The sequence below is a fragment of the Marmota monax genome, unplaced genomic scaffold (assembly GCF_021218885.2).
Source record: "Marmota monax isolate L192 unplaced genomic scaffold, Marmota_monax_Labrador192_F-V1.1 WCK01_AAM20220418_F8-fsc00052, whole genome shotgun sequence".
Classification (NCBI taxonomy): Eukaryota; Metazoa; Chordata; class Mammalia; order Rodentia; family Sciuridae; genus Marmota; species Marmota monax.
In genome coordinates, this window is record NW_026693473.1 from 9,413,901 (window position 1) to 9,435,464 (window position 21,564).

General features: G+C 44.0%; 1 protein-coding gene across 1 annotated transcript in view; it reads left to right on the plus strand.

Annotated features, from left to right (window-relative positions):
- The window catches only part of Xxylt1 (xyloside xylosyltransferase 1), a 218,555-nt gene extending 209,267 nt beyond the window's left edge, over nt 1-9,288 (plus strand). The window contains exons 4-6 of the mRNA XM_046457939.1: nt 8,057-8,127; nt 8,476-8,613; nt 9,139-9,288. Coding sequence (XP_046313895.1) covers nt 8,057-8,127; nt 8,476-8,613; nt 9,139-9,179 — 250 coding nt within the window. The 3' untranslated portion in view covers nt 9,180-9,288. The remainder of the gene's footprint in view (nt 1-8,056; nt 8,128-8,475; nt 8,614-9,138) is intronic.
- The last annotated feature ends 12,276 nt before the right edge of the window (nt 9,289-21,564 follow it).

Consider the following 21,564-nt stretch of genomic DNA (forward strand, 5'->3'; position numbering starts at 1 on the left):
AGTCATGGTACTCTGGGTGCCAACCCAGGAGAAGGAGCGGTTGGCTCTCATTTGTTTGAGAGCAGGCATCGCAGCATGACTGTATCAAACGATTTATTGTCCCCACCCCCACCCCCAGCCAGATCCTGGCTATTCTCAAGCCTTTGGGCTTGTTTCACAGTGGCAGCCCTGGTCTCTCTAAGTGCTGTGTTCTTTACGTTTCCGTGAGTCTCCGGGCCAGCTGTCGGGTTCTCACCAAGAGACAGAAGGGAAATAGACAGTGAGAGTGCAGAGGCAGGGAGGTGGAGGGAGGCCAGGAGGGGAAGGAGGATATTTAGTGGGAAGCACAGAGATGTGGGGAGCCTGAGGATTTGGGGGGACTGTGGGAGGCTTGTAATGCTGGTGACATTTGGTGGAGGGAATGGGGTCTGTCTCTAGCCTGGATATTCAGATCCGTCCTTAAGGTGTGTGGGTCTGACCTCAGGTGAGCTGGGCCTCGTGGGGGCTCCGGGTTGCCCCCGACTAGAACTGAGTCTGGCTCTGGTTTCAGAGGCCGAGCACTGGCGCAAGATGGAGACTGGGCCTTCCCCGTGGTCTCGGGCCTTCTCTGCCTCCTGAGTTTGTACAGCCTCATTGGCATGAATTTTTCAGACCCAGGCATCTTACACAGAGGTAAAGCCTCAGACTCCTGGGAGAGGGAGGTGGCACCCCAAGGACTGGTGCCTACAGAGGTCATTTCTAAAGGGCTGACCCCACCTGTGGCCTCAGGATCCCTTCTTACCCTGTCCTTATTACTTGGGCCCTGGCACTTCATTTCCCAAGCCACTGAAGTGTGAAAAACAGAATCCTGGAGGTTTTCCAGTTGCTTTAGAAGGGAGGACTGGGCAAGAGAGGCAGCAGGCTCTTCCAACCACACAGTTCACCCTTCCTCCTTCCCATTTCACACCCGACTCCAAGCACTGATCACTATTCTAAAGGGGGAGCTCCATGTAGAGCTCCTGTGGCTGGACAGCCCTTCTCTCTGACTGCCGCCCGTCTGAGTGGTCAGCTTGCTCAACAGGGACCGGGTTTCCCCTGCCCTCCTCCTCCCCACCTTCTTGATGCCCAGTGATGCTATGGGGCTGCCCTAAGCATCAGAGTGATACAAGGGCCTCCTCCACTGCCCACACCTCTCCCCCTGCCAGGCGCCGTCGAGCAGGACCCTGAGACTATATACATGGCACGAGTGAATGGCAGGTTGTACCACATGCCGTGGTGTCCCACCTGTTATTTTCACCGCCTGCCCCGAACCTTCCACTGCAAAAGGTGTGACATCTGTGTGGAGGTGAGTGCTCCTCCTCCCTGTCCACTCACCAACCTATCTCCGGGCACCTGGCCAGGACCGGGAACCTCACATCATGAGTGGGCCAGGTGGGGGTATCAGACCATGTTCCCAGAGTGCTTCAAGTGGCTCTCAGCCACTGTTGGTCACTTATATATGTCATCACCTCTGTGTCTGCACCTGTCCAGGGAGGCTGGCCTTGCTTGCACAGGTGCTGACATGCAAAGGGCCTCCCATCTGTGCTGAGCCTGGTGGAGTCAGGTGGAGGAAAAGCAGTGACTGTCCCCTCCCCTGGCTTGCTGATACTAGATCCCCAGCCCTTTAGGCTGACTGCTGCCCTGTCCTGGGGATCTTTGCCCATCTTGGTCTGGGTGTCCCAGTTGGAGGGTTTCCTCGGTTCTGAGTGCGTTTCTCTGATGTGCCCACCCTGCTCGGGTTCACAAGTGCAGACGGCTGGTAGGGGAAGGGCATTTTTTTCATCCTTATCCAGTTTCTGAGAAAACGGAGCCCAGAGTTGTTATGTCCTCGTCCAAGTGACACCAGGCAGGTCTTGTCTCTAAAGACCTCACTCAGGACAGGTGACCTGATGAGCCATGGGGTCCTAACTGTGCTCTAACCAGGGAAATGCCAGGTTCTCTCTGAGATGGGAACCCTTATGTAAGGTCAAGAGCAGGCGGCCTAGAGGGCTGCCTTAGGGGAGGCCTCAGGATTAGGGGGTGATGGAGGCCATTCCAGAAGGTCCCTCAGACCTGCCTCCTCTCCCCTAGGAGTTCGACCACCATTGCAGGTGGGTGAATAACTGCGTGGGGCACCGAAACATCCGGCTCTACCTGCTACTCCTTGTGTCTCTGTGCCTCTATCTGGGTACCGTGCTGGCCACCTGCGTGGTTTTCATCATACGCAGGAGGAACATGGCGTTTTTGGACAAAACCATGACGTATCCACACAGTCCCAAGGGCCCACACTGGGAAGAGCTTGTGTGGTGGGGAGGGAGGGGCAAACAGCCCAGGAGGGTCAGGGTGACAGGGGAGGGGCTGACGTGGGCGGGGCTAGAGGGAGGACCTGTGAAGGACAGGTGGAAGGCCAGTGGGGTCAGGGACACGGCGGGGTAGGATGCCTTGGAGTTAAGAATCTAGGGGCCCACAGAGTAGGGTAATGAAAGTTGAAAAGGGACAGGTGGGAGGACAGTGTGGTGGAGGGAGGTTTCCCTTGGGTGTACTGGACTAACTGTCCAGTCCAGGGAGGGACAGCGGTGGGCGGTGCTAGCTGGGGCGGGAGGGAGGGAGGGAGCAGTGGGGTCGACAGGCGGGGCCAGGGAGGAGCTCTTCCATGGCTTCCCTTCTTAGCCTGTGCACAGCATCCTGGTGGCTGTACCCGCTGGGGCCCTCCTGGTCCCGCTCATCCTGCAATTGTTCATCAAGGCAGTGGCGGTGGGCACCGGCAGGCGACCCTATGAGGAGAAGGTAAGCCGTGAGTGCGTGTGCCCTTGGCTGTGTGGAGGCATCTTGCACCTCTTCAATTAGACACTTTGTGCGCTTTCTCCACTGTCCTTGGCCTTGATGGTGCCTCATGGGTCCTTCCAACCCACCTCTGAAGATGCAGCTCAGATATCTCTATACCCTGGAGCTTGGTGGCCATTTTGCCTTCTGGGTGCATTGCATTGAAAGCCTACTGTGTGCTGGGTGTGCTAGGTGGCAGTTATTTGAGGGATGGGTGTGGAGGTGAGTAAGTACATCATGCACTTGTGTTGATAAGCAACCTGCCATCAGAATAACACCGGAGACATCCAGGAACACTCTGAGCGAGGGGTCAGTCCTGAGTGGTGTAGTCGACTGGAAGAGACTGGGAGTTTGGCGAAGCCCACGCTGTAGAGGAAAACATGCCACTCTCTGTGTCCTAGGTGTGCTTTTGGAGAGGCAGACAGGAGGGCATTGACTGTGAGAGGTACAATTTTGCAGAAAGGCACAGAAATCTGAAAGTAGGGTGTTAACAGAATGATGAAGAAATGGATCTAGTTCAAGCACAAGGTGACATAAGCAATGAGGTTGACCCCATGGGGGTCAAGATTAGAAAGGCCCAGAAAGCCAAGCATGGAATTTCGTTTGGAAGAAGTGGAAACCTGGGAGCCATGGTAAAATTTTGTAAAAATGTCATTCATTGAGGGGTAATTACAACCAATAAAATTCACCCTTTTTTAGTCTATAGTTAGGGATTTTGACAAATGACATTGTGTGCTCTCCACCAAGATCAAGGTTAACCAGTTTCATTACCCAGAAAATCCTTTCATCTCTTGTTGTCATTTTGTCTCCCTGAGTCCTTGTGGTTTTTCTTTTTCCAGAATCATGCATAAATGGTGTTGTGGGCTTTCTAGTCTGGCTTCATTCACTGAGCACGACACATTTGAGATTCATCTATGTAGTTGCACATATCAGTAGTTTATTGTCTTTTGTTTCTGTGTACTATTGTATTTCCCTACAGATTATTTAAACATTCACCAATTGAAGGATTTTTACTTTGCATCTAGGTTTTGGCAGTATTTTTGTTGGTTTATTTTGTTTTGTTTTTGAACCAGGGATTGAACCCAGAGGTGCTTAACCACTGAGCAACCATTCCAGCCTCACCCCACCCCACCTCCAGCACCCTTATGTTTTCTTTTTGAAAAATTTTAAAAATTTTGAGAAAGGGTCTTACTAAGTTGCTTAAGGCCTTGCTAAGTTACTAAGTTACTGAGGCTTTGAACTTGCCACCCTCTTGCCTTAGCCTCCCAAGCCATTAAGGTCATGGGGAACTGTGCCCAGCCAGTTTCAGGCAGTTATAAATAAAGCTGCTACAACAACCATTGATGCATAGACATGTGGACATAAGTTTTCATTTCTGTTGGGTAAATTGTTAAGGGTAGCATTGCTGAGTCATAAGGTGAACATGTGGGACGTTTTAGAAAACAACTGTACTCTTTCTACTTTGTACCAGCAATGAATGAGAATTCCAGTTGCTCCACATCCTCACTAGCATTTGACACTGTCATTGGTTACTTTTTTTTTTTTGTTTTCAAATTGTAGCCTGTCTAATAAATGAGTAGTAGTATCTCATTAGGGCTCCAGTCTATATTTTCCTAATGACTAATAATGTTGAGCATATTTCATGTCTTATCAGCCATGGGTATATTGTTGGTGAAGTGTTTGCTCCAATCTTTTGCCCATTAAAAAAAAAAACTGAGTTGTTTTCTTATTGAATTTCAGGAGTTCTCTGTACTGGATTCAGATCTATGTGTTTCAAATCTTATCTTGCAATTCATGGCTTGTAATTTCATTTTCTTGTCATAGCATATTTCAAAGAGCAGGAGCCCTTAGTGTTGCTGTTTTTCCAGCACTGAGGATTGAATCAGGGGGTGCTCGACCACTGAGCTTCTTCCCCAGCATTCGTTGTTGTTCACTCTGAATGGAGCCTCATGTCCTGTGTGAGGAACAGTTTCATTGCTTTCTTCCCCATCTGTGTCTTTATTGCTTTTTCTTTGAGCATCCTCTAGGAATGATAGGGGTGGGCATCTCTGCCCTGGGATTCCTTTAGTATGGCAATCACTTGACTAAAGGCTCTTTCAGGAAGACTGGTGGGCAGCATCAGTGGGGGAGGGGAAGCTGCAGACCCTGAGACAGTGAACAGACAGAGGAGCCTGTCTGCTCATCACCTCCCATCCTTTTAGTCAGCACCCACCACTGCCATATGTGGTTCCCTCCCCCCTGTGACTCCTGTGCTTGGCCCTTATTCCTCAGCCCTGTGGTCTGCCTGTCTTCTCCTCTCTCCAGCTTCTAGTATCATCATTGAGTTTGCCTGGCAGCCTTTTCCCTTCCTCCATCCTGTGGTTCTTCCAGCCCCAGGTCAGGCCATAGGCCATCACCCTTCCTCCTCTGCTCAGAATGAGGCCCTTCCAAGTCAAGGGTCCCAAGTCTCAAGGGACCTAAATGTGGACTGCAGTGGGATTCACCAGACAGGGCTCCTTTCCATTACCTGCAGCACCTATCTCAGGCACTGATCCCATGCTCCAACTTTCACTCCCACCATACTCCATTCCCTGACTTCAACTCCTTCTAGAATCACTTGCTTGGTGGTTGGTGGCAAAGACTCTGGTGAAGACCACATAAGTTCAAATCACAGCTCTAGAACTGACCAGCAGGGAGACCTGGGGTATGCTACTCAGCCCCTGGTCACTCAATTTCCCTATCTGAAAAACAGGGAATTGTGGGTTAATTCATGTAAACCACATAGAACAGTGGCTGGTACCAGAGAGTGCCCTGTGTGCTGCTGTTACATCACTACCATTCCTTCCCATGGTCATCTACACATGTTTGTGCTCAGATTAAAAGTCATACAAGTCCCAGCCTTAACATCCCAGGCCTCCACTCCACCTGTTGTACCTTCTGGGCCTTATTTCCTGAAAGAGTTGACCTTGTTCACTAGCTCCCCCTTCACTTCCTGGCCCAGGTCAGCCCAGCCCTTGCTGTCAGGATGATGCCCTCTTTAATGGCCAAGTTCAGCAGACATCTTCAGACTACTCTTTCTGGTCTAGACACAGCCTCTGAAACCAGAAGTCGCTGTCTCAGAACTTAACAATCTGGGCTTCTCCTCTGCATGTACCTGGGTGCTGTGAGCTGGGTTGCCTACATGGTTCCCATGATACTCTCTCTCTGCTCTACCCTTTCCATGCCCCTTGGTGCTCAGGGCCTCGGGTTGCAGCTGCCCTCACCACTGAAAGTAGGCTGGCCATGCTGTTTGCAGGGTGCTTTCCATCCCCAGTGCAGTGACGGGGGTTTGTTTTTTTGCTACTCGGTATTGAACCCAGGGGCACTTTACCACTGAGCTACATCCCCAGTCCCTGCTACTTTTTATTATGAATCAGGGTCTCACTAAGTTGCTGAGGCTGGTCTCAAACCTGCCTCAGTTTCCCAAGCCACTGGGATTACAGGTGTGTGCCACCGTGCCTGGTTGGACAGAAGCATTTTTGATGCCCTGAAATATTTCTGATGGGGGTGCATCTCAGTGGTAGAGTGTGTGCTTAGCATGTGCAAGGCCCTGAATTCTTCAATCCCCAGAACACAGAGAAAAGACATCTGAATCAATGAGTGAACCAACAAACAGAAGATCAACATTTGAGGATAGAAGGAAAAAGGAAAGGAACGAGAGAAGCCTGGTGCCCTGACCCCCCCAGGATAAGGGGAAGAAGGAGAGGCAGCAGGAAGTTGGGCAGAAGATGGGGCAAGAAGAAGATGCTGCTAGATTTTGGTCCTGTGGAGTGTGAGGGTGTTTGAGACACAGAATTGCCTCCCAGGAGTGGAGCCAGTGAGAGAGGCTGGTCTGGGTGCCTCAGAGCTGTTGGATTCTAGTTGTGTGTGATAGGGTTCCATGTGGGGGGGAGGATGGTATTCACATTTACCTCTCAGTTCTTAGAAATTTACTATCATTCCTTAAGCATTTTCTATACCTTATGTACAATCAATATTTTCTATACATGATATATATCTAATCAAATATTCTTTCTCTATGTTTAAAGTTCTTGTAATTTTTAATGCTCTGCTATTAAATAATTTCTTCTAGTACTAGGGATTGAACCCAGAGTTGTTTTACCACCAAAGCTGCATCCCTAATCCTTGCTCTATTTTGTTTTGAGATAGGGTGTCACTAAATTGTTGAGGGCCTTGCTAAGTTGTTGAGGCTGGCCTTGAACTTGCGATCCTCCAGCCTCAAAATCCCAATTCCCTGGGATTACAGGTGTGTGCCACTGCACCTGGTGGTATACTCATTTCTTAAGTGCTGTGAACACCTTAAAGGAGGCAGGTCCTCATAGAGGACAATGATTCGAGTTGCTTGTTGGACATATTCCAGAGCTGTTCTGATGTGGAGTCGTCTTTCCTCTGGTGGAGAAGAGTGTTGAAGATGAAAGTCTTCATGCGTAGGCCATCGGAGACTTGGGGTGGATAGAGGTGCTGCTGGGCCACTTTCCATTATAACAGAGTATTTGCTACCTAAAGCTCATGAAGTTGGGGTGAAACTCAACCTGGTCTGGAAGGAGGAGGGGTCGAGGCTGAGGGATGGACTCAGGGGAAAGAGAAAGTAGAATAAGGGAGAGAGGAGAAGCCAGTCAGTGTCCTGGGAAGGACATGACCTTTGAGCTTGACCTTTCCTGCTTTGTGTACTGAAGGTCTTCAGCTCAGAATTTCCTGGAAAATCTGATTTTTGACTAGGGAAATATGTCTAGGCATCCCCTGCTGCCAATGATCTACCAGATAGTGAAACTCAATGAAGGTAGATTTTTAGAAAAATCGAGAGGTAAGAGAGTCAAGTGGGAGCTGGGTGGTGACACCATCTTTGGATCAGTTGAACACAACAGCATGAGACAGACCTTAAAAGGTACCTGGAAGGATTAGGTGAGAGGATAGGTGTGGCCCATGGAGACAGAGTAAGGATCCTGCAAAGGGAAGCACTAGGGGTTGAGGAGCCCTGAGAAGGCAGGAGAGGTGGGTGCTGGGTCAGCACTGTCTGGGGACAGCTGCTCACTAGTGGGTCGAGGGAGGTCACTCTTCCTAGGAGCCTGGGAAGGCAGGAGGCCCTGGGTCACTCTTGGGCACCCCTGTACCTAGAGCCTGGCCACAGGCCCAGGTTGAGCCCTGGTTTAACTGACCAACTTAGCGAGGGTCCCTGGGAGATGGCCCTGCCCAGTCCTGCTGATTCTGAACTTCTCTTTCCTTCCTCATCTCCCTCCAGTATGACAAGGCATTCAATGTGGGCTGCCCAAGAAACTGTTACATCGCATTGTGTGCACCCTTGGGACCTAAGTAAGTTGGTCAACCAAGGGCTCAAGTGGTGGACCCTGGGGCTGGTGCGGGGGGTGTGAAGCTGGGTCTATTTCCCTGGTCCCTGTCCCCAGCTCCCAGCCTTAACACTCCCTGTTCCTTTCCTTTGGGGTTTTCTCCAGGGCACTCTGGGAGTTTCTGGGAATTTCACTCTTCCTTGGTGTTGTAGGTTCTTATCCCAAGAAATGTGCTCGAGGGGAATGGCAGCCTGGATAAGGCTCCTGGATGAGAGCCCTGGGCTCTGTGCTTTCCCAGCTGAGGGTGAGAGTGGTCAGGGAGACCAGGCCAAGGTGGGTAGTGACTCCTTGCATTTGGCCTGTTGCTTCCCAGGTACATGTCTGAGGCGGTCTGCATTCAGGTGGACCAGGGGACCAACTGGGGGCCAACAGAACACCTTAAAGACCTCCTTTGGCCCAGGTCCGCCACTCAGGTCCCCCAAGGAGTGGCAAGTCTGCACCTGTACAGAAGGTAAGGAGTATCGGGTGAGCTTTAAAACATGGGGGGTCTGAGTTTGCACATGTGTTGGTTGAAGCCCCCATGTCGGGCTGGCCCTGAAGCTGAAGCACTTGGAGCATAAGGAGTGGGATTATGGACCTGGAGAGTGCAAGGCTTCAGAGCACACCCAGGTGTCCCTGGATATAGACAAAGAGGAAAGACTGCACTGCTAACTAGCTGGTTGGCCTGAGACAGTTCCTTACCTTCCTCAGCCATTAATGAGATCTGAGACTAGTCCAGTAGCTTCTAAAGTTTTAAAGAGATTCTTTTTTTTTTTAATTGGAAATTTTTACTCAGTCATATGTGAAACAGATGGAGTGGAGTATTAGGATTGCAGTGGGTTGGGTAACCCACAGTGCCCCCCAGGGGCCCTTGCAATGACTTGTGGTGCCAGCCCTCTCCTTTTTCCTGCCTCCAGGAGCTGAGGGACTTGACTGAGCAGTGGGGTGGACGTTAGGGAGAGCCTCCATGTACTGACTGTGTTTATCTTCCCACCAGGCCAGTGCTGCAACATCTCACCAGGTGATGCCAGGATGTGAGCCCTACAAGGAGGTCTCTAGGGCCTGAGCCCTCACTTAATGCCCTGTGGGGATGCCATGACCCCCAAAGTTATCTAATCCTTATAAAATATATTTTTGTTGATTTTTATCACTTCTTTGCCTGTTCTACGTTCAGAGAATTGTGTTTCCTGTGGTGTGGGGATGCTATGTGGGGCTGGGACAGAGCCCTCCTGGAAGGGGGAGATCCTTGCTCTCTGGAGACCCAACCTCAGGAACCAACACTGTCTGGCTCTTTGACCTTGGGCAAGACACTTATCATTTCTCTCATCCTTAAAATGTGGCAACAGTAATAATCACTGTGACTGACCTGGCTGGCTTCCTGGCAAGGGCTGGAGATGAGAGGAGAGAAAACCCACCAGCCTGGATAATACCAAGTGTACCTCAAACTACTCCACAGAATAGAAATGGAACTTGTTTATTATTAGTTCTAATTGTGTGTGCACATGTGTGTATTCTTTAGGATTGTGTGTGTGTGTTTGTGTGTGTGTGTGTGTGTGTGTGAGAGAGAGAGAGAGAGAGAGAGAGAGAGAGAGATTGTGTGTGGTATTGGGGATCATATCAAACCCAGGGCTTTATGCATGGTAGGCAAGTGCTCCAACACTGAGTTACATCCCCAGCCCTTTTTTATTTTCAGACATGCTCTCACTAAATTGGCCAGGCTGGCTTCCAACTTGTGGTCCCCTGTCTCAGCCTCCCCCATAGCCTCCCAATTTACAGGAGTTAACTTCCATGACTATCTTAGGGTTTTCTATATGCAAGATCTTGCCACCTGCAAATAGATAGTTTTTCTTCTTCCTTTCTCGCCTGGATATTAAATATTTTTCTTGCCTAATTTCTGTGGCTATAACTTTTTTTTTCTGTCACTTTATTTATTTATTTTTATTGGTTGTTGAAAACATTATAAAGCTATTGACATATCATATTTCATACATTAGATTCAAGTTGGTTATGAACTCCCAATTTTACCCCAAATACAGATTGCAGAATCACATCGGTTACACATCCACATTTTTACTGTGGCTATAACTTTTAATAAGATTTTTTATAAATGCCCTTCATAAGGATGAGGAAGTTACCTTTTATCTCTCTCTGTGTGTGTATTAATTATGGAAAGGTATTAGATTTTGTCAAATGGTTTTTCTGCACCAAATGATCATGTATGATATTTTCCCTCCACTATTAATGTGATGTACTACAAATTGACATTTTCTCCAAGTTTTAGTGTTTAATAATTAATAGCTTGACAAACCAGGTCCAAGACACAAAGATACTATGTTCGAGAAACTGGGGGGAAATTACTCTATAAACTATCTACATAGTGTGTGATATGAATGGGCATTATAATATAAAACCTTTCAACACATAGTAGTTAGCTGCAGGAAACCATTTTTAGCTTAGGAAAATGGTATTCCAAATTTCAGTGTAAACTACTAGCAAACTTCAATTCCTTTGAGTGGCAACTATCTTATTTCTGTTTGCAAACTCTTCCACCCCAGCCTGAGTTATAAGGTCTGGAGTGTTTTTTTTCCCAATTACAAGTGTGATTACCAATATTCTTGATTCTTACAATGATCTGATGAGACACGGTCTGACATGTATCTTACGTTCATTGCAAGAGCAACACCAAGGTGATCCTGCTTGATGCTGGAGTCAGTCTTGGCCATCTCCCCAGTTCCAAGTTTGGTGATGATGTCTCAGACTATCACCTATACATTTTTTTTTGGGGGGGGGGATGTACTAGGGATTTAACCAGGGGATGATTTTTCCCCAGTCCTATTTATTTTTTATTGAGTCAGGGTCTCATTAAGTTGCTGAGGACCTAAGTTGCTGAGCCTGGCCTCAAAATTATGATCTTCCAGTCTCAGCCTCCAGAGTTGCTGGAATTATAGTCATGTGCCACCATGCCCAGCTATACTCTATTTTTAAATGTTGAATCATTTTTGCATTTCTGGGATAAATCCCAGTGGCAATGATATATAATATTTTAATATGCTGATGATTTAGGTTAAGTTTTTTAAAAAATATTTTTTAGTTGTAGTTGGACACAATACCTTTATTTCATTAATTTATTTTTATGTGGTGCTGAGGATTGAACCCAGGACCTTGCACATGCTAGGCAAGCACTCTGCTGCTGAGCCACAATCCCTACTAGCTTGTCAGTCTTGTTGATTTTCCCCTTTACTACTTTTAGCTCTTTTAGATTAGATTCTTTTTAGTTATTGTTTTTTAAGAATTTAAGTGCAATTCTAGTGTAAGTTCTATTGACATTATGAAATACTGCCTCTTGCAAGAATTTCACTTTGTAATAAGTTGTCATTGCAAAAATATTTTATATTGCAGCTGAGATTGGTGGGAAAGGAAGATGCTAGTATGTTATTGTTTTGCTTTGTTTCTTTGTTATTAATATTTTGTATTTTTTTATATTTACACTATAGTAGAGTATATTTTGACATATTATACATACATGGAGTATAACTCCCCATTCTGGTAGTTGACATGATGTGTAATTTCACCGGTGGTGTGTTTATATATAAACATCGGAAAGTCATGTCCAATTCATTCCACAGTCTTTCCTATTCCCAGTCTCCCTCCCTTCCCTTCATTTCCCTTTGTGTGTTAGCACAAAGTGCAATGAACTTCTATTCTTCCCTCCCTTACCCCCCTTGTTGTGTGTTAGCATCTGCATATCAGAGGGAACATTCAGCCTTTGGTTTTCTAGATTGGCTTATTTTACTTTTGCTTTCAAATAATTTTGTTATATATTTTTAAATTGTAGATGGACACAATACCTTTACTTTATTTATCTATTTTTTAAATGAGGTACTGATGATCAAACCCAGTGCCTCACATGTACTAGGCAGTACTCTGCCACTGAACTACAGCTCCAGCCACCACCCCCGCTTATTTTTTTAGAAAGGGTTTCACTATACTGTTTTGGCTGGCCTCGAACTTGTGGTCTTCCTGCCTGAGCCACCGAGTAGCTGGGATTTACAGGCCTATGCCACCATGCTTGGCTCAAGATGCCAGTTTTAAACGAAAAAAGATGTTTGAGTTCATAAGTGAATATTTTTGTGTTATGGTTTGTACGTGTTGGGTGGGGGGAGGTGGTTTAATGTGGTTCTGGGGATCCAACCCAGGGCCTGCCTCACATGTGCTAGGCAAGCGCTTTACCACTTACGTATGACACCAGTCCTTGTATGGGGTTTTGTTTACTATATAACATCATAACTCTATGGATTCAGATGATAACAAACAAGAATTCAAAAAGCTTTTTGTATTTGAAAACTACAAAAAATATTCAAAATACATAGTGCTAAAATCAATAGATTAATGAAACAAAATGTCCACACACAGACTCTAGAGATCAACATGCAGGATGTTTACAGGGAATGATTTGGGGATAAACATTCCTGGGCGGAAGGGAAGGGGAGGAGAAGATGCAAGACTGAGCAGAGGGGAGTCACCTGAGGTAGGGGTCCAACAAAAGCTCAGCAAACCCAAAGGTCATGTGGTCCTTCAAAATTGTCCTGCTTTGGGGTACAGTGGCTGGTCCTGTATGCCTGTAGTGACCACTCCTTGGATGCAATCTGTACCTGGAAGGAGGGGAGGCAGGACCCAGATTTGGGGCTGTCTCCCACCCACACTCCAGCAGCTGGGTGGGTAAGTTCTTCATTCCTGGAGGGAATCTGGGAGGCACCTCCCAGGGTCCACTCCACAGATCTGAGTGTATATGAAGTCTGTATAAGTGTTGGTCATGAATCCGGGAGATGAAATCTACTTGATAAGTGATGCTGGAAACATTGATTGTAACCATGGGGAACACACATGGATTAGAGTGTTATCTCATCTTACCCGACATTAATTTCAGATAGACTAAAGAATTGAAAGAAAAAAGAAATGATATACCTAATACTTATCAGCTTGAAGGAGAGGGAAACGCAAGTAAACTTAGATGATGCCAATAAAATGATTAATAGATTTAATCACATAAAACAAACATTTTGCATTCAAAATTTTACACAAAATTAGAAGGCAAACAAAACTGAGAACATGTTTGCAATAAACACACTGAAAACATTAATATGTATTCATTTATATTTGATTGGTTCTTTATGTCATCCTATCCTTTCCTCCACCTTTCCTTTATTTTACTCCACCTTCTGCATTTGACAGAAATCATTTGACCTTTGAATTTCTGAGTTTGGAATTTTTCACTTAGCATGATATTCTCCATTACCATCCATTTATTGGCAAATGCCATAATTTTGTTCTTTTTAAAAAGTGATCCTGCAACTAAAAAAGAGAAACCCAATACTTAGGTCAAAACTACAATGAGCTACCACTTCACACCCACTAGGGTGGCTATTATCAAACAAACAATCAGCCAACACCAGGAAACAAAAAGTGTTATCAAGTATGTGGAGAAACTGGATCCCTCATGCATAGATGATGGGAATATGAAATGGTACAGCTACCGAGGAAAACACTATGGCAATTTCTCAAAGAATTAAGCAGGTAATTCCCATATGATGCAGCAATTCCACTCCTGCAGATAGATCTGAAAGCATTAAAAGCAATGACTTGAACAGGTGTTTGCATATCAACATTCACAGCAACATTATTTATAGTAGCCAAAATGTAGAAGCAACTGCAATGTTCATTGGCAGGTGAATGGATAACAAAATATGACACAGAACGGAATATTATTTATTCTATTCATCTATATAGAATGGGCTATAATTCAGCTTTAAAAGAAATGAATTCTAACTTATGCTCTGATATGGACAAACTTGAAAATACTATTATGCTAATGAAATAAACTGTACCCAAAAGGATAGCTTGTATGATTTATCCATTTATCTGAGATCCCTAGAATAGTCACACTTACAAAGACAGGAAGTAGAGCCGTGGGGGTAGAGGGAAGGAGGAGGTGATGAATAGGCACAGAGTTTCTCTGTGGGGTGATGAAAAAGTTCTGGAGGTAGATGGTGGTGATGGTTACCTAACAAGGGGAAGGTACTTTATGCTGCAGAACCAGACACTTATAAATGGTTAAAATGGTAAATTCTATGTTAGGTAAGTTTACCATAAGAAAAGAAAATCCCAGCACATCCACACCAGAATGTATCCAATCTTGCTTTCACCTTGTGCTCCTCCTGCGTCAGCCTCCTTAGTTGCTGGGATTGCAGGTGTGCACCACCATGCCTGGCCATTAAAATTTTAAATTTCTTTTTAGAAAAGAAAGGAATAAAAGAATGAAAAGGAAAAGAAAAAAGCCAAAAGTAAAACATTGAAGCACAGTCCAGGAAGAGGATACTGTAGGTGACTGAGTTCCTGTGATCCCAGAAGAAAAGCCAGGTTTCCCAGGTTCACCATCAGTCACTGGGAGACTGAGCACACTCTGAAGAACAAGGGGTGGAAGCCAAAGCAAGGTTAAGATAGAAGTAGAAAGCAAGGGCAGCAGACAATGAATGTGCATTTAAGGCTATTGGTAAAACTCTAATCTCTTTTCTGTTCTTTTCTTGCTCTTGGCACACAGGAAAAACATTTCTTAGCCCCTTGGATTTAGAAGTTGTTACTGCTTCTCCTACTGTGACAAGAGGAAGAAGCCTGGCTTTGAGAAGAAGGTGGACACGTCAGATTAGAATAGCTTGCATTTCTGGGTCCCTGCACCAAGGACAGTTGCTCTAAGGAGTCACTTTAGTCTGTAGAAGACCTTGCCTAAATGAAGAAAGATTTGGGGCATTTCTGTGCTCAATTTGGGGCTGTTTGTCATAGCATTATAACCCAGCCTATTCTAACCAATGCAGATGGAGCCTTGCTGAGAGGATCAATAGGATGAGGAGGGGCTTTTTTTTTTTTTAATTAACCATGCAAGAATGAAAACAACCTTCCTAGTTATCATTTCTACCTATCCATTTGTTCCTTTTCCCTGAGAGAAGCCACTTGAATGTCACACTCCCTAGAAGAGGCATTCTTAAGTATAGGAAAGGCTTGAAAATTTTCGTGTACTGAGAATGATCCCAAAGAGATGGAGAAGAGGGCTTGCCTGGTCATTCAAATTTAACAGATGACAGCAGGTATGCAATTCCCAACAAAAGAGGAAAGTTTACTTTGCCTTAAGAAGAGAGACACTTCTTTCTTGGTGTCTTGGTCCATTTTGTGCTTCTATAACGGAATATCTGACATGGGTAATTCATAAAGAACAGACATTTGTTACAGTTTTGGAGAATGAAAGTTCAAGGTCAAGGGGTCCTTATTTTGCTAGGGCCTTCCTGCTGTGCCATCCCACAGTGAACAGTAAAGAAAGTGGGAAAAAAAAGATCAAGAGAGAAATAGGGTTGAAGAGAATGTACTTCTGTGATACTCAGCCCACTTATGCTGTAAGGGCTTTAATCCCCTCATCACCTCTTCAGGGTTCCACGTACTGACACTGCCATATTTGGGATTGATGCTTTCAACAGCAGACTTCAGGGGACACATTCAGGCCACAGCACTTGGGTACAAGTGGGAAAGGAGATGAGCAATGGATGAGAGCAAGAGGGGAAGAGAGCTGATGGCTTTTGTTTGTGGTTTTCATTTCCTCTGGAAATAATGGTGCCTGGTGAGAGGCAGGACAAAGTGATGTGACAGGACTTGAGACAAAGGGAAAAGGTTTGGGGAAACTCCCAAGAAGTCAGTCAATGGTGAGCGAAGCAGAGAAGCCTGTTCCAATAGCTCAGCGTTGAATTGTAGGGAATCTGATGTCTGTGAAGCTGTGGTCTGGTGAGCAATAGGTAATCCCCCCAGCCTGCTGGGAGGAGGGGTGAGCCTTGTCACTGCAGCTGGTGAGGCTGAGCTGGTAGGGCCATTGGCAGGATATGATGAAGGAGATTGATAATCAGATGGGATAAATGACTTTTAAGTTCCCTTCCAACCTTGAGATTTTATGATTCTCTAATTCCATGTGTTGTAAGGAACTTAACAAAATCAAATGACTTCCATCTTATTCAAATTATAGTGGCCTGCCTTTCAGCTTCCCAGAGGGAGTGGATTTAAGGACATTGAGCACTCAGAGTTGATTATGTGGCTGCCACACTCTCATTCCAGGTCAGTTCTCCTAAGTACCAGGGTAATTATGAGGGCACATCTGCTCCTCATCTTGAGGACTGATGAGTTAGCTCAGCATTTATCTCTCCTGTGCAGACGTGACGGAGCAGCCTAACGGAACAACATTCTGATGAATATTCTTTTGGTTTGCTGATGACTTTTCGAATTTTCTATTATTAAAGTTACATTTTCCTTATTGACTCCGGGTTGTTAGTATTCTTTAAATAATTTTATATAGCTCTTATATCTTACAAGCAGCTTTGTAAATTGGGCAGCAAGCAAGATTGGAGATGCCCTGGATGGCCCTCGCTGCAGAGGTACCACAGTCTCTCCCGATGGCAGGACCCCATCTAGGTACTGTACACCCCATATGTTCTGGAAAGAGAGAGAGAAAGCAAAACCGTCCTAATGTCATGAGGTTGCTTCATACTGAGACAGAGCTGTGGATGACCCCAGCCTGGCTCAGAGTAACCTTGCAACAAGGCTCACTTTGGAAGTCACAAGATCACTGAACATTTTGCAATTTTATTCTACTTTTAGTGACCCCCGCCCCTGCCAGTTACTTCCATCACTCTAACAACAGTCCACTTGCTGACCAGCAGAAGATGGATTTTTAGAAAAAATGGGAGGCATTGGCTCATTAACAAGCCTTCCAGCCTTATGAGGAGAGGTTTAAGCCCTTTTCTTTCTAAAGTGGCTTGTCACATCCTCCCAACCCCTGACATGTTTCACACAGAACAGGGCCTCCCAAAGCTCTCCAGCATAAGAAATGCTGCCTTCAGTCCTCATCAGAAACCAGGGGATAGCAACAATGCATGAGTCCCTCATCCAGTGGGAGTCAAATGTTCTAGGAGTACAGGGATTTTTGCCTGTTGAATATACAGTGAACTTGGGTACATCATGATAAAGAATGAAAGGGCACAACTGTTCATCAAAACCCCAATCTGCTGAAGTCAGGGGCCAAAAAGAGCTCCTCATTTCTGGTGAAGGTCATTCCCACCAATGTGGCCTAAAGTATTTCATTACACCCTCTTGACTTTCTGTTTCCTCTGAAAACATTGGGATTGAATGAGAATCTGTCTACTGATATCATCCTTGGCTGTTTTGACAATGGATGTTAAATGGCTCAGTAAAAGAGCCACAATCCATATGATTCTTTAACTAGAATAGAAGGAGAACCAAGTAGCAAAATGGGAAGAGAAAGAGATGTATTGGACTTCCAGCCTGACTAGAGGATCCATGACAGCCACCACAATTAACCTTTCATGTGTTTTTAACTATCTGTGAGATTCTCCACCAGCCTACACCCTACAGTTCTTGTAAGGAATAGTAACTTGCATTTGTCAAACATGTCCTGGACAGACAGAAGCTAGAGTGGTGATATGAATCGCCATAAGGCCCAGGGGAGAAAATGGACCATGGGAAATGGTGAATAACATAAACTCTTCTGCAGCACATACCTGGATAAGACATTACCAGAGTTATTAAAAATAAATGGACAAGTGCATGAGCCAGAAAGGAAGAACACCAGCACCACAAGCAAGGAGGGAATTGATAGCTGTTCCAGACATGACTGAGATCTGCCTATTCCTGGAGAAGGTGGGAGGAGCTGCTAGGAGAGATTGATGCTGGAAGAGCGTATGGTGGTCATGATATCACAGCTCCTGAAAGCCAGGGGCTAGGGCTTCATACCCACACAGGGCTTCATGCCCACACAGTAGCAGGAGAAGAGGCCTGGGCCCTGTGGAGGGAAGCCAGCTGGAACTAGACCTTTTAGCTGGTATGCTGGAGGTCACACCCCCAGGGAGAATATAGATTAGGAAAAGTCCTGTGCACTGGTACAGCTGGGTGACAAGGAAGCATGTCTGTGTCTGCCGGGGCTCAGGGTGAAAAATTATCCCTTGAGAAATCAAAACTCAGGGCCTGTGTGTCATGTAAATTTAAGTTAGGATTTGTTATTTAGAAGTGTGGGAAACTCCCAAGCTTTAATATAAGATGGGTCCCGGGCTGCTATTTTCAATTTGCATGGAGAAGTAAACACAGCAAGCTTGGGGGAACTCTTTCATAAGGTAGGATGAAAGGAGTTTTGCAAAACACACAGCTACATTGAAGCTGAGGAGAACACACACCACACAAAAAAGAATGAGGGCACAGCAAACGGAAGGACTAGAGTTCCAGAAAATCAGGGGAATAGAAAGATAGATGAAGAATGCAAGTTTGTCTACAATTAATGAAGAAAGATCTTGTCCATGTAAAGAAGTGACTATGTACAAGAAGACTACAGTACTATTTGTAAGGGAAAGAAAAAAAATGGAAACAGCTCACATTCTTCTTTGGAAGACTGATTTAATTTAAAAAAAAAACATGATCCATCTACACAAAGCACTGTTAAGAATGCTCTGTGTCTGATGCATACCAATGTGAAGAGAGGGGTGTGTTATTAACTGAAAAAAGCAAACAAAGAAAACAGTATATATAGCTAGTCTCTTTTTATCTAAGAAAAGGGGGCAGGGAAGCAACAAAAATTTATATCTGTGTCTGAATTTATATTAACACTGAAAAATACATATAAAACTAATAACTATTTTTGTCCATAGAGATTGAGGTATAGATGTTGTGTGAGCAATGTGGCCAGGAGTGAGACTTTTCTTTTTTTTTTTTATTGGTTATTCAAAACATTACAAAACTCTTGACATATCATATTGAGTGAGACTTTTCAACATTTATGTTTTATGCTATTTTGATTTTTGAACCATGAGAGTGAGTTACCTACACAAAACTTAAATTTTGTTTTAGGAAGGAAGAAATAAAACTCCAAAATAATAATTAAGCTGTGAAAAATTATAAGCAGATTTGAAAAAAGGAGTAAATATAACTTATGAAAAAGTGTATTTGAATTAAAAAAAACCTACTAGATGAGTTAGAAGACTAAATAAGGTTTAAGAGAAAATTAATGAAGTGGAGGGCAGTTACAAGAAACTTATCAAAATGAAGCACAAGGAGGTTAAAAAGATGGAACTCACAGAGAAACTTTAAGAATTTCAGAGTACAGAAGGAGAAGTGAAATGTATACATTTAGGAGTCCAAAAAATATAGAAACAACAAGGGCAATAAAATATTTACAGAGATAATGGCTGCATATTTTTAAGAATTAACAAACCTTACATAAAAGAAACACAGGCGATCCCAGGCAGGATAAATAAAACAAGGTCCACACTTAAAGACATCAAAGGAAACCTCAGGACAGCAAGAACAAAGATAAAAATTTAAAAACAACTTGTGAGAAAGAAAGATTGCCTACAAGGGAGAACAAGAAGGTGGAAGACTTCTGGACCTTATCCTAATCATCCAATGGAATAATAGTTCAAGAATGAGAGCAAAATAATGACATACACAAGGTCTAATAGAAATTTCCACTCAAACCTTAAATATTTCAGAAAGAAGGAAAATCAAATGGGAAAAAGGAGAGTAATGCAGGAAACAATGATGAGCAGGAAAAAAAATGGTGAACAACAACAGAAAATCTAAACAATCAATGAGTATAAAATAATAGCAAGGATAGAATATTTGGAAAATCAAATGAAGTCAAACTAAAATAGTGGAAAAACTAACATACAACATGGAAACAGAGGTAAAGTTCTAAGTAGGGCTAGAAATAAATGGTGCTTACCTTGGGCCCAAAATGTAAAGGAACATCCAAAAAGTCAAAATTAAGATAAAGGACATTTTAAGGTGATATTTTTAAACCAAAACTAATACAAAAGTCCATGATGCACAAATATTAAAATTTCAATGAACACAAGATCAATATGACTGATTGTTTTTCCTTTTGTCTCATATTCCAATATGGCCTGACATGGTTCTGATTCTAAGGTTCTTATTTTTTCTGGGAAAGGCTAGAGTAATTAATGACCTTTACACATTGTATATCAAGTATGAGTCTTAAAAATTTTTAAGTGAAACAAATAGAATAATACAAACATAATGTAGAAACATTAAGCTGTTAAATAGGTAAATAAAGAAAAATTCACTCAGTTCAATGGAAGCTAGAAAAGGAGGTGGAGAAAAATCTGACAAAAAATAACACAAACAACATGATAGAAAAAAGTAAAATTACCTCAATTAATAGAGTAAACATAAGTGAAATGATCCTAACCAGTAAAAGTCAGAAGCTCTCAAATTGGATTTAAAAATAATTAAAAACCTAAAGGCAGCTATATGCTATTGATCAAAGGCAAACCTAAAACAATGGCACACAGAGATTAAAACAAACAAACGAAAAATACTGCATCAGGCAATTATTACTAAAAAAAAAAAATAGTGAGCTAATAAAACTGATAGCAGATGAAACAGACTTTAAGACATAAAGCATTTTTAGGAATTGTGAGTCAGAACATAAAGAGAAATGGACAATTTACTGGAAAAGAAATAACATTTTTGAACTTGCATGAACCTAATAATAAAGTTCCAAACTGTGTAACTCAAACTTGTCAGAATTACAATGAGAAGTTGGCAAAGACACAAAGTTTTTATTTTAAAACATGACCTGAAAATTAACGAGCAGTATATCATTTAAGAAATCATCATAAGCATAAAAGAATACCTAAATAAAGTAGAAAAAAAGAAATTAATAAAGGTGAGGACATAAATAATAAAACTAAATAAACACAAGAGTGATCTTTGCAAAAATTAATAAAATAGACACACCTAAGGCGAGACTGTTAAACAATACATGAGAGAAGGCCCAAATAACTCACATCAGGAATGAAAAAGGGGCTGTCACCAGGGATGCTGAGATATTGCAAAGATAGCACAAGGATATTATGAGTACATTTGTGCCAATAAGTTAGACAATTGAAAGTAAATAAAAATTCACCCCAAACTTCTGTAGTCTGAGAGATAACAGGCCTGTCAGGCTTTTGAACATGGAGCAGTTTAAGTTACCAGGAGGAGAATGCTTATTCTGGAAACAGAATAAACTTGGATGTGGGAAGAGGCAGGGGAGAGCAGTGGGTAGGGCAGGTCTGGGTAGAGCACCTTGGAGGGAGGGATGTGGCACTGGGACACCATTGGGCACTGGGGCCTGGAGAGAGCTCCATGAGAGGATGAAGGACTTCGGTAGCCATTTTCTCGGGGTCTGGGTCACTTTTGCAGTACTTGCCATCTCTGCCCTGAATTGTTGTCCTGCTCTGCTGTCACCTGGCCTGCAGTCTTAGGAAGCTCCTTCTCCTGTTGGGGTTTCTGGTTTCCTTCTTTTGTCAAGTGAGAGAATTGG